Source organism: Rhamphochromis sp. 'chilingali' (assembly GCF_963969265.1).
Source record: "Rhamphochromis sp. 'chilingali' genome assembly, chromosome: 7".
Lineage (NCBI taxonomy): Eukaryota > Metazoa > Chordata > Actinopteri > Cichliformes > Cichlidae > Rhamphochromis > Rhamphochromis sp. 'chilingali'.
Window position 1 is genome coordinate 4,822,393 of NC_137934.1, and position 13,885 is coordinate 4,836,277.

Sequence of the window (13,885 nt, forward strand, 5' to 3'; positions counted from 1 at the left end):
TTTTACCAGAGGCTGTATCAGAATTTGGTGCCATGGTGACAGAGGCCACACCCATTGTCTCATACCCAAATGGAACAGATGATTGCTTTATCAGTGTTTTGTGTGATTGCCTGATATACATGGCTTTTTGTCTGTGTCTGTTTTCATTTTGTCCTTTCTGCTGCCTCATTGGAGACTGAAAATGATCAGGTCCAGCAAGGTCAGTTTTGTTGGAACATTTCCCTCGGGGGGGTTTGAGAAGAGGTCTAAACAGGGTACTTTCCAATCCTGCAAACGCATGGTTTATCCAGAGGACATCTCCCAGTTGTTGTCTCAGACACTGAAAGCAATGTAATGCTTGTATGTTAGTTTTTTTTTTTTTTTTTTTTAAACAGTATTACAGTAGATCGTCATCAGTGTTGTCAATGACAGAAAATACTCAAATTTTGCTATCATTAATGTGAAAGAAGTGATGAAATACTCAAATCCAGGCATTCTGTCATGTCCTCATCGGGTTAGCTTAGCTCTCTGTAAGGAAGCCTTTCTCCAGTTTCTCAAAAGCAAGTTGAAGGGGAAACGAATACGAACACAACACTGAACAAACTAGTGTGACTGTGTAATCTATGCTAGAATTGACAGTAACAAAGGCAGTATCATCTTGTTTTGGTAGCTGTATGTTAGCAACCCTGAAATTACACTGGAAACATGATGGAACAAGCAGCTGCTGCACTAGTGTTAATCAATTGTCCATGCTACACCAGAGAGGCAGCCTGGGAGGAGACATTACAAAGTGCTAGTGAACCCAGTAACCCTGGAAAGCGTTTTATGTTTTTGGACCTTATATAAACTCGCTCGATGTGTTTTCAAAAAGATTTCAATCCTTCCATCCATCGGTTTTCTTCACTGCTTATACAGTTCAGGGTCATGGGAGGATAGAAATTATTGTAGCTATCAAAGGATAGATGGCCATTGAAACTCACATTCACATTGTTGATTTTTAGCTCATACATCTGTCTGACCATGTGCCTGTTCACAATTCACAAGAATCACTGATATCAGCCTAAAGGCAAGACCAAGAGTCAAAAAACTACTTGTCACATACTATTTTTTTTTTTTAATATGTGCAATAAAATGATTGATAATGTGCTTTATAAGGGTTATAATTATAGCTACTTGAAGCAGATTTTCAATAATTAATCAATTAATCTGTGGATTTTTGTTTTGTAAAGACAAGCGCCATTTTAGTTTTAGTGTTTCAACTGACTGCATGACATTTGCATTCAAAGTGTGCAGTCCTTCCTCTGTATGTGCAGTCTTTCCTGTGCTAGGTGCTGCAGCCCACCAAAATGTTGCACCCACCTGTAGGTCTACCTGTAGCCAGGACCTAATTTGTCCTTAATTAATCTTAACAAACTCCATTTGCTTATGAAAGTCATTATGACTTCCACACAGCATCCAATAACAAAACTGTGCTCAGTGTAGATTCAGGGTATCTTTGCAGTTGTCATCACTGATAAAAGTAGTGGGAAAGTAGCAGATTTTTCTGTAAACGTTTAGTGATTTATGAAGAGGCAGGGAAACGGGGGCAAAGCAGGTTAAGTCAGGGTGAGGGGACTGGACGGTGCTTTTCTGTTACAGGCTTGTCTAACCTGGTTGGTGTGCAGTTGCTGTACCTTTACAACAACCTTGTTGCCAGTGCTCTGTAATGGACTGTCAGGTCTCCGCCCGCCCTCTTTAACTTTTCTATTTGTGTGTGTGTGTGTGTGTGTGTGTGTGTGTGAGAGTGAGAGAGTGAGAGAGTGAGAATACCTCAGGCTATGCCTTCTCTCATAATGCTGTGCCTAAGCTCAAAGGGCTGGACCCGTTGTCATACTGTCAGGATGCGAGCTAGTGAGCTATTTTTCATGGATATCTCTTACTTCCCTTTCCTTGCTCTCTCCCATCTTTAAAAACATCTTCTAAAGCTCTCATTGCTTTTTTCTTTCCTCTTCATCCTGCCGAGCTGCTCTTTGTGATTCTGCCCACCATTCCCTGCTCTCCAATTTCCGGATCAGCCTCAGTTCTTTTTTTTTTTTTTTTTTTTTTTTTTAATTTGCTTTTAAACTTATTCTCTTCCTCTTATTCTTTTTTTGATTTTCCCTTTCTTTCTCCTTATCAGATCACTATGATGTTCCCACGTAATTCCAAAGCTGTGACAGCTCAGAACAGCCACTAATATGGGAGACACTTGACAAACCACTACGCACGTTTCTTTCAGTTTGTCTTCAGTTCCTCTTTCACTCTCAGGTTATTCATTTCTCTCACGCCTCTCAATCTCTCATTCCATCTTTGGCCGGTGTAATCGTACTTCTGGGAACACTGAAGCATGACAATCCATTAGCAAGTAATGGAGTCCTGCTCTCTGCCGTGCGCTCTTGTTATTTTGGCTTCCACTTCCACTACTCCTTTGCACTCTCCCCTTCTTCCCTGTGCTGTCGTCATACGATAAACTATGTAGCGCTGAGTTTATGGGACGGCTTGCACAATATAGCCTGCTGCACAAGTGGTTATTCATGATTTTTCTCAGTGCGTGTTAAGCACAGATGAACACAGATTTAAATGCTGACATACACGTTGTCATTAGTTAAAGCTAATAAGATTAGCAGGGTGAGACAAAAGACTCCTTGTAGTGAGACATTGTAGTTTAATGTGCTGTGTAATGGTTGTTTCTGGAACATAGGTGCTATAGAAAGACACTATGGTGTACTGTGAAGCGCCGGATTTTGGTCATTGACATGAAGTTCAGCTTATATTAAGAATATTCTTAATATTTGATGATACCATTACTCTTTACAGCAGGTGCAGTTAAATACTTGGACATAGACACTGTACAGCCTGTTGCCTACAGTGCCTCCAGCCAATCCAGTGCAGCTACTTCCTCTTATTCCATTATTTCCAGTCAGATATGCAATACGTATCAAAAAGCACTGGGCTCCTTGCATATCTAGAGGAACTGCTCAGCCAGTCATGAAGCTCCTGATGCAGTTTATGTGCTGATGTTAATGCCAGAGGAGGTTTGGAACTTGACATTCAGCATCCCGTTTGCCACTGCATGGCTGAGATGCTGTGGTTGATATAACTTTGACTTTGCAATACTATCAGCAGCAGTTGGAAATGAGTACTTTGCATAAACTGTAACCCAGTCTCGACTGTTGGCTGCTGCCTTAGTGCCTTGAGGTGGTGGCCAGTGTGTCACGTGCTCGTCACTGTTTGTGGGTTAAAAAAACAAACAAACCCCCAGATAAAAGAAGTTACTGACTGTCAGACAATAGCCAAAGGTTTTTAAGTGCATCTTTACACAAATGTGTTGCTGCTTTTACACTCTATATAGATGCTGGATTGGTATACTAAAGCACACCAGAAGGTTTCTGATAGCTTAAGTCGTATCTCTTATTTATAGATTCATTTATATGTAAATATTAGTTTATAGAGGTTGGCAGGAACTCTGAAGTGATATTCAGAGTGGATGGTGAGGAGTAACACTGCTTTACACTCTTTCCCTGTGAATCTTAAAGCCCCAGTCACACACAGGCCAAGAGACCAGTTTGTGACCTCTTGGCAACCACTAAAAGCCTATAATTTGCCAGGTGAGTGGCATCTGGGAATGTGCACATTTCTTTAGTGAGCACTGATGGATACTATGTAGCGAGGTTCAGTGACATTGTGGGAAAATGCCCACAATAAGTAAAACAGAGTGGAGCAAATGTGGAAAATTGTTGCTTAAAGTCACTTGTTTGTCAATCGTGGTTAAGAGGGCAATTTTATTGTTGAAAGGTCGCTGTTTGCTCACAGCAAGCACATTTTTGTGATGAGACCCACATGTAAAAATGTAAAATGTGAATAACATGTTAGCTTTTGGACTAATTTTAGCTTCCATTTCTGTCTTAAATTCAGTTTAGCTTCTTCGACTGCAGGGAAAGAAGAAAATAAGGAGCAGAGATTCAGACATCCTTTCAAACCTTGAAGTGTCTTGCTTTTGCGCCGACGTTGGCTCAGCATTTAACCCAAGAAATTATTTGCTCTCCTTGAATCTCTTTAGTATTCAGAGCTATCTGAGTGTGGGTGTTTTTTTTTTTTTTTTTTTTTTTTTTTTTTTTTTTTCCCCCCCTCTCTCTCTCTGTGATATCTTTCTCTTGCGTGCCAAAAATAAAACGGGAGCCCACGCTGTATACTAAAACAAACACACTGTTTAAGTAGATTGTCTCCTTCCTGTACAGGAGGCATGAGTTTCCATTCCAGATGCCGTGTGCGTGGATGGAATGGCCCATGCCTTTTCCCTCGGCATTTGTTGTGATTGGCCCGCGCTATTCTGAGGACACTAACTTGGTTAATTTGTAATCATGCTTCCGGACGTGAGATCACATTAAAAAAAAAAAAAAAAAAAGACCATAATGCGTGCGCGCGAACACACACAAATACACTCTTACTCGTAACAGAGCGTCATCATGGCCTTTTGCTCTATTAACTCTGGTCTTTTCTTCAGTTCTCGTCTTTGTCTTCAGACAGATCCCAGTGTATTCCCTCTATCTCATGTAGTCCCGATTCATGCACACATACCTAACCGTAAGCTATCAGATTAGCTTTATGGGACAGTGCTGTTTTGTTGTTGTTTTTAAATAGATGTTTTCATCAGTTAAGCAGTGCTGCTCATAATTCACTGCCTCCAATTAGCTTTGTAGCCAGTAGCAATAAATGTTTCTGTTGTTTGCTGGTAAGTCAGGTTTCTATAGTTACTGAATGCTTGTGCTTTGAAGCTCTCAGCACAGTGTTAGCATGGGAGTGCATGTCCACCAGAGTGTTTTTTCTGCTTTGACCCAGCATCACATCCTACTTGTAGAAGTGCTGACAAACAGTGGAGGACATGTTGATACTGCTGCTCCCCTGTGTGTTTGTACCTGTTTATACCATAGTATGATTAAAAACCAGTGAAAAGTGAAAATTTGGGTAAATATTGTCTTAGTAGATGTCAGCAACAAAAGGCCTAAAGACCAGTTGACAACCACTAGTCACTAAGGACAAATGAGGTTTCCATGACCAGTTGCGGGTGATTGCTAGAGGTGTTGTCTTTAGGTGAAAATGGTCACAAACAGTCAGTACTGGACCAGAAGCCTCCTTGCAACTGCATATAGTTGGTATGGAAGATGACAACACTTGATTACTATTTGTGAAAGTGAAGAGTGGCACACAAACCAGAAATAAAGACTGTTCGCTTTCAAAGTTCTACTTTGCTGTATTCCATACAAACTATGGGTTACCTTAGCATTTTGCCAGTGGCTAAAGCAATTGGCAGCCTCCAACCTCCACTCTCCACCTGGTTGGCAAACAGATATTTGTTTTCCAAGCGATGAGCCACGGGGTCACCGACTAACCTGTAGGCCTGTGTAGCTGAGGCTTTAGGTTTAAGTGATTATTGGATGCTGTGTGTGTTCTTTTTTTTTGTGTATTTGATTTTTTATTTTTTATTTTTTAATGCTGCGTCTGTGACTCGCATCCAAGCGATATGACTGAAGCAAAATGACTGAATTTGGTGCACCTTTTACAAGAAACTGGGCATGGCCACAGAATCACTGGAAAAGTTGTCATGGATGTTGCCATGGACAATGCCTCCTCTGGGCTAAGCAGGAGAGGGATTGTCCTGCTTGTTTTAACCTGTACAGTGTAGGCCAGCGGTCCACAACCCCCGGGCCATCGACCAGTACTGGTCCGTGAGTTGTTTGGTACTGGGCCACGAGAGTTAAGGCTCGGGTGTGAGATTTATGATTTTCGGGGTTTCTTTTATCATTTTTTTAAAAAAATCATTTTTATCTTTAACTTGGTTTCCCTGGGTCTTTTCCTGTGTGTTATGAATAAATCTTCTTTTTTTGGGTACTGGTACTGGTTTTATTTTGTTGTATTTATCCCTGTTATCTTTAACGGCCGGTCAGTGAAAATGTTGTGGGACATAAACCGGTCCATGGTGCAAAAAAGGTTGGGGACCGCTGGTGTAGGCTGCATAGTTGATGGTATGGGTGGTGGATCAGTGCTCATGGCATTGGTGACGTCTGTGAAGGCACAATTATCCGTGAAAGAGACTGGTTTTAAAGCAAGCCATAGGCGGGGGGGGGGGGGGGCAATTGCCAAAAATTTGTGGTGTTTGTTGTGCCACTCCAATATTAGTGGCCCCCATATGGCCACCCCTATGAAAAACCTCTGGAAGCACCACTGGCCATAGGAATGCTTTGCTATAAGCAAGAGAATATCAAATAACATTTTCTTACAGTGGTATTTGTTTAAAAAAAAAAAAGTCTAGAGATTGTCCACGAGGGATAAATTTATATTATGACCATGCTTTAAGATCACCGCATCTCTTTGATGGAGGATTCGCTTCGTGGAAAACTTTGTGTGTAGTGTCTGAACATGCTGCACACAAGGATGAGCACAAAGAGAACAATTTGTTTGAGTGATAACACTGTGAGAGTTCTGTGATTATCATGGGAATAGATGTGGAAGCAGAGGGGATATAACAGCTAGAGTCTGTCCTGTGGGTAAAAGAACTGAGCTGTACTGACCCTCCCACAAGTGATAAATGGTAGAGGTTAGTGCCAGTGGAAATCACCTCATGTCGTTATATGAGCCGGCTTAATTTCCTAGGCTTTCACTGCTTTCCTTTCTCTCATTCCTCTTGGTTCTGTCTCGCTATTATTCGTGTTTTTTTTTTTTTTTTTTTTTTTTTTTTTTTTTTTTACTCATACCGGCCTCTCTTTGCCCTTATTTCCCCTTTTTGTTTTTCTCTTCTCCCTACTTTTTATTCTTGACTTGTTGATGTTTCTATTTTTTTTCCTACCAGATTTTACATCACAAAAGGCATCATTTGTACTTGGAGCTAATAAAAGAATGTCTGCTAGCCAAATGAATTACCCACACCAATGCGTGGATCTCTCTTCTGAAAACATTGGCCCTTGTTCTGGTAGGCTAAAGTACAGCTATATTCTCACATTGCACAGTTGTAGACAGGCCTTCCCTTAATTGGGGTCTATTGGTTTTACCACTGCTAGTTCCAACCAGTTGTAAAGGATTAGGGGTGGGTGCAAGAGAGAGAGAGAGAGCGACAGTGCAGTTATCCTGTGTGAGGTCGCGTATTGAAGGTCACCGCAGGGGAACAGGCCACGCTTTGAGCTCTGCAGTGACTGGCTGGTCGATACGGTGTCCTAGCTGCTGCCCTACTTCTAACTGGGCAGACACACACAGGCAGCTGAACAAGTGAGCACTAGTAGAATCAGAGAATTCAGACTATAAATGCTGGAATTTTCTCTGCAGTAAAACTATTGGAAGGGTTTCATGGAATAGCAAGTACATCCCAGCTGCGTCACAGGAAGTGTTGCTACTAGCAGACATTTAGAAATGAAAGAAAGTAAGGATCTATATATTGGCTAAATATGAATATAATACAAGCACATATTGCCCCCCTGAAATAATAGGAGTATATCAGCAAAGCAAATATTGTTTAAACAATTTCAACCTTTCACAGGTGGAAAAGAGCTGAAAACACAGTAAAGGAGGTCTTTACATTACAGTTCACATGTTGTAATGTGTGAAGTGCAGAAAAAAAAGTTGTCCTTAGTTGGCTGTGTGGTTTCCCACAGAGTCAGCACAGTGTATGGATCCACGTTTGATTTGGAACAAATTTTAAACTAGATCCCCTTCCTGATGTAACTCTCCTATTTATCGGGGCTTGGGACCAGCACTAGGAGTACACTAGCTTTTGATTCCCCTGAGGCTGGATATGGGTCTCCTCCTGCTCTCGAATTGCTGATATCTTGCATCTAAAGTGACCGTTTTAACCACTAGATCATGGAGCCACTGTGAGAATTGAAATTCATCGGGAAGTCAAGCAGACATGCAAACAGTCACATCAGGACAGTGTTGTTTCACTCAAATCTAACAAGTAATCTAGAAGGAGGGATTCTTGCAGAAATGGCGGGGCGCTCGAAAATGATGAATACGATCTGGCACAGAGCAGTTGAGACACATTTTTTCTAAACACCGGGTCTCTGTGGCTTTTAAACCCCAAAACACGCTGTGCCAAAAATTGGTCCACCCCAAGGATTGGGTCCCCTGACACAAACAGAGTAACATAGTGTACGCTGTTAAGTGCCGGGAGGATTGCCGGGATTTATACATCGGGGAAACCAAACAACCTCTGGCAAAGCGGATGGTACAACACAGAAGAGCTACCTCGTCAGGCCAGGACTCTGCAGTCTATTTACACCTACAGGCCAGTGGACACTCTTTCAATGATGAGGATGTACACATCCTGGACAGGGAGGAACGCTGGTTTGAGCGAGGAGTCAAGGAGGCCATTTACGTGAAAAGGGAAGGACCATCTCTGAATCGAGGAGGGGGGCTAAGGGTACATCTTTCACCATCTTACAATGCTGTGATTGCAGCCATTCCCCAACTGTCTGTGAATGGTATGCATGACCATTGATCAGTGGGCTTTGATCAGTGGTTGTTGATCAATGGTCATGAGAATTTGCATAATTAAGATTAAGGAACTGACCTCCCAGCCCATTGTTCCTTCACTGGGCTGGTTTCAGTCATTATTCAAATGTACTGTTTATAAGATTGGGGGAAACCTGCAGTCAGCTGAGACTGAAGAAGTCACCTGGATGAGCGACGAAACATTTCTCCCACAAAACGCTACGTCCAGATGAACACAATCAACCCTTAGAGATCTGGCACAGTTCGGGTGAACTCTGGTGATCATTAGGTGATCATGTGTTGCCAGTTGTACTAAAATCTAAGCATTAATTTTTGTTCCACAATGAATCCTGTGAACTGTGGAGAGATGGACATCGAAAAGATAATCGGTTAGCTAGAAAACAAAACCGAGTGGTTCGGGGGTTGTGGTCAGTACAGGTTTTTCAGTGAGAAGGGAGATTTTTACTTTAACCTCCATTTAAATTAGTTTCTATTTCAATCAGGCTGAAGTCAGTCTAAAATTCTTATAGTTGAGCTTAGGTTATGCAACTGTTATGGGAATGCAATTTTCCAACTATAATAAATCCAAATGAATAGACACAGGGTCTGCAGCAGACCATAGAAAGTAGACCAGCAACCATTTTTCACAGAGAGGCCTTGGCTCAAGTCACTTTGCTATTCTTTAAGGGAAAAACATAGAAGAAGCAGTTCGAACTCAGACAAGCTGTGAATAATTACAACCACTTTATTGGGCAGCATGTCTTTTGTCATGTCTCTCTCCCCTCAACCGCAACCAATCGTTTTCATATCAGTTCAGTTCAATTTTATTTATACATCACCAAATCAAAACAAGAGTCACCTCAAGGCGCTTTAGATTATTAGTTAAAGCAGTGGTTCCCAAACTTTTTGCTAGGCCCCCCTTTGTTTTACAAGAAAATCCTCCCCCCCCCCCCCCCCCCCCCCCCCCCCCCCCCCCACCACCACCACCACCACCACCACCACCAAAACCCCGGCGCACAAACACATCCTCCAAGCACACACACCATTGCGGTTTATTTCACACCTCAAACATTTAGTAAACAATTAAGCAAATACAAGTAAACTGCAATAGTAGTAGTTAGTAATAAAATACACTACAAAGTCGTGATTTGGCACTATATAAATAAAATGTAGTTAAATTGGTTTATTGAAACTGTAATAAACTGTTGCAGCTCAGGGTGGCTGTGGCTACAATGTAGCTTGCCATCACCAGTGTGTGAATGGGTGGATGACTGGATGTGTAAAGCGCTTTGGGCTCATTAGGGACTAGTAAAGCGCTATTATAAATACAGGCCATTTACCATTTACCATATTTTCACTGTTTTTGGTGGGAATTCAGTTCTGTCTGATGGCTGATGCAAAACAGCTTCTTTTTTCTAGTTTTAAATCACAAAGCAGCTGATAAACTGCAAGTTAAGTTTGCAAATGGTTATTATATAGACTAGGATGTGTAGAGGGTGTTTAAAGGCAAAAAAGTGGGTAATATGCGATCTGTCTTTTTAGAGCGTTCATTTAGAGGGAAAAACTTGTAAGGAAGTAACGTAGTAATGAAGAGTGTATTGTAATTGTGGAGACCTGTTATGCAGAGAAAAATGGAAGTTATTAAAAAGTCTTGGTTTAGCCTTCTTTGGGAAAATTATGCAAGTGATGGAGTATCTTGCAGGTCTTTGCCTCATCACTCATTTCTTTTGCTGTGATGATGATTCATTGTCTTTCTAAATAAGCAGCCATAGTACTTGCTGCATGACAAGGATTTATTCTCCATCTAATGGGCAGCTTCAGTACACGCTGCATGATAATGAAGAAATTTTTCACGGGACCTGTCGGTTCCATCATACGTGAGCTCTTTACAGGAAATGAAGTCACTGGCATTGAAGGGGTCTGGACATTGCAGAGGCAGATGGTTTCTATATTTGGGAGTTTTGTGAAGAGGCCTTTAAGTATAATCTCGGTGTCGGTACAGTTTGGAATGGACAACATTTTAGATGATCTTCTCACTGGACTCACAAGTGTTACAGTTATCCTCATCATCATCAGTTTGTTTAGTCATCTTTCATTAGCTGCAGGGAAGCGTGTGAGAATGCAACAGTTGGCCATGTGGGTAGAAAAGTTCAGAGTAGAAATGAGCCGACTCACTGCTTTGTCAAAGCAGCATGGTTACCACCGAGTACTGTGCTCTTTGAGTGAGACATGGAAGTGTGCAGTAGCTAAATGACTAGCAGCATCTGTTAACAGAGGAAATGGGGTTCTGCACAATCCTCCGAGTTCACCGCATGGCATTTCTCAGACCCCGTGGGAATTGTTTTCTTTACAGTTGCCCGGTTTCCTTTTCTTACAGGGGAAACTGTAATCTTTACCAGATATCTGATGTAATGAAATCTGTGATGTGATTTAGAATCCCTAAACAGGAGAAATGTATCCTCCCTGCTGACACAAAATCGGATTATTGAACATTGCTCATCTAGGTTATTTATGACATGCTCATGTTTTTCTCCACCCCCCCCTCTCCTATGTAAATATGAGTCTCACACAAATGGCCAATAGCAAACACACATACATTTAGAAAGAACACAGACACACTTTAACTCCCACACACGCTGCCTGTCAAGGAGTTTGGCTCGGCATCACGTAAACAAGAGGTTGACAAACACGGCATGAGACGAGAAAGACGTCGGGGTTGTTTTTGATGTTGCAGGAAGAACTTAGCCGTGAAGTCGACCTGTGTTGTAGAGGGGGGGATGAAGTGAGGACACCAAGCAAGTCCAATCTAGGTTATCCACAGACATCAAGGCCAGAGAGGAAGGCGGCCAAGGAGAGGGGGAGGAAACAGTTCGGTCCAACTACAGCTTTATATTTGGATGTCTTTTATACATATATATGTTTGGGAATGCAATGCTCTTACTCATACATAAATGTTCTCTGTACTTAATGATATAATCATATATCATATGGTAAAGTAAATCGGTATTTATAATTTATATATGATCAGCCCTTTTATGTGCAAAAAAGGCTTCATTTGAGACAAAGGTGAATCATCCAGCTCTGTTGTCATCTTTTCTCATACAGAAGTGGGGAATAGAGAAATCACGTGTTCCTGTTAGTTGCTAGTTTCATTTTGGATGCCTGTGCCGTGGTTTCCCCTTCTCTTTTTCCTTAGCCAGAAGCTTGAATAGCCTGTTAACATCTGCAGATCGGCTGGAGGCCACAAAAATCGACCTTCCTTTATGCTCAAGTAAAAGAGTGTTGTGGAAAATACGGCAGTGAATGGGAACAGTGAGAGGCCAGTGCGAAGCAGCTGATTTTCCCTCTCTCTCCCGCTCTGTCTCTCTTATTCTCCGAACTCCCCCACCCCATGCCCCCACTGCTTTCGTGAAAGGAGCTATTGTCTCTGGCCTGGATTGAAAAACTCACACAGTACTTTTCCTTTGAGGACTTAAAAAACTTGCGTAAATGAAAAGCGGTTTGCAGTTCATGTCCAGTGCGTACAGTACGCGTGCAGACTTTTCTGTCCACACACATGCTTCTTCACACACACCTTCTTAAACCAAAAACACAACACATCCTCATCCACATGGGTCATATAAGGCCGCTGACAGATGAACGTGTGTGTGTGTGTGTGTGTGTGTGTGTGTGTGTGTGTGTGTGTGTGTGTGTGTGTGTGTGTGTGTGTGTGTGTGTGTGTGTGTGTGTGTGTGTGTGTGTGTGTGTGTGTGTGTGTGTGTGTGTGTGTGTGTGTGTGTGTGTGTGTGTGTGTGTGTGTGTGTGTGTCTGACAGCTCTAGTCTGCTGAGAAATCTCAGATTCCAGGCCCTCTTAGTCTGCTGGCCGCCGAGCAAAGCTCCGCCTCTCTTTACCTCCACTGCCCCACTTCTCTTGTCACCCAGAGCCTGACACATGCAGACCAGCTCTGATCGCTGCTCATCACACTGTGTGGAGGCCTGTCACAACAGTCCGTTGTGCTGCTTGCGATAACTTAGTTTGGAGAAATCCCTGATCTCTGGATGAGGCATGTAAACATGGGACCTGTAGCTAAACTTTTACGGGCCTTGGAGGAGTTTTGAGGTCAGAGTGGGAGGGTTAAACTCTCCGGGCTGGACTAAAGCAACCTGCAGCCATGGCTGGACGTCAAGACCGACCCAAAGCGGCCACTCTGCCGTCCCGTTCCTGCAGCAGCGTCCCGGGGACCGGTCGATTGCAGAGGCGCATGGCCTTGTGCAGGATGGAGGACTGCACCTTTGACAGCTTTGAGTTGCTTTACAGTGGAGCTGTCGATAATTTCAAAAGCCATAAAAGTAACCTCAACCTCAGTAAGTCTGCCATCTTTGGAATATAAGCCGGACGTGACTAACACAAGCCAGCCTGTTTTAAAAGTGTTCTGAGGTCTGTAAGGTGCTCTAAACTTTACATTTTAAATTGCTGAATCCATGGAGGTATTTAAAGGTTACATGTAAGTGTGAATGATTTGATTTTTCCTCAGTTTATCAAAGAAGTTTTAACCAGATGAGGTATGTTTTTGTCACATTTGAGTTGGGAACCAGGACTCATCTGTCCAGCTAAATATAGCATCTCTACCTCAGTAGTGGATCAGGACCATAAAAAATTCATTGTATAGGTTTGGGCTCTACTAGCTCTAATAATGGTGTGACGAGACAAAAATGAAAAATTACATGTATGCTTTGATTTAGGAAATTTCTGTATAGTGGTTATTATTGTCACAAATCCTCATCAGCATTCAGGAATGCAAACATTTAGTTTTATTTTGGCTTTTTGACTCCAATTATTCAAAAAAGAAACTGCTATGTGTCTGCGTAACACAAATCTGGATACAGGGCACAGAAATCCCGCCCACCTTTTGTTTAAGAGGGGCAGCCAATTGGAAGAAAGCCGGCCTGAAGCGAGAGTAGACTTAAAGTAAGAGGGGATTGAAGTGCTGCATTAGGGCCCAATATGAAATGGTTAAGAATTACTTTGAAGTGTGAGTCATGCAACGCTACTCCAGTACAATTTAAAAATGTGCATAACGATTCCTTTTAACCTGGTACAAATAAAACACCGTTAAGCAGTGCAGAACCTCCATCATTTCCATAATCTGCCCTCAGCATCCAAACCTTCCTTATAAAATAATGTATCATGTGTAAAGTTCATAGTGATGTTTTTGTAGCTTTTCTACAGATATTATGGTTTCATTCAAAGTCTGCAAAGAACAGAAGGTCAGCATGATTAAAAGTGACATCTCTTTGCATGGCATTTAGCTAATCCCCTGTCTGTGTTACACATAAATGGTCTAGTTACTAGCTTTCGTAATGGCTGAAGAGACCCTGTGATGTGGCAATCCAGGATGAAGATTTATATATAGAAGTCAGCAATCC

General features: G+C 42.1%; 1 protein-coding gene across 7 annotated transcripts in view; it reads left to right on the forward strand.

Annotated features, from left to right (window-relative positions):
* gramd4a (GRAM domain containing 4a) overlaps nucleotides 1-13,885 on the forward strand; it is a 54,252-nt gene that overhangs the window by 19,002 nt on the left and 21,365 nt on the right. Inside the window, exon 1 of one of the 7 annotated variants that reach the window (XM_080887108.1) lies at nucleotides 12,434-12,823. The exons of the other annotated variants lie outside the window; for them this stretch is intronic. Within the exon in view, the coding sequence (XP_080743234.1) occupies nucleotides 12,631-12,823 (193 nt within the window). The 5' untranslated portion in view covers nucleotides 12,434-12,630. Of the gene's footprint in view, nucleotides 1-12,433; nucleotides 12,824-13,885 lie in introns of those variants that run through there. 7 annotated transcript variants of the gene reach the window in all.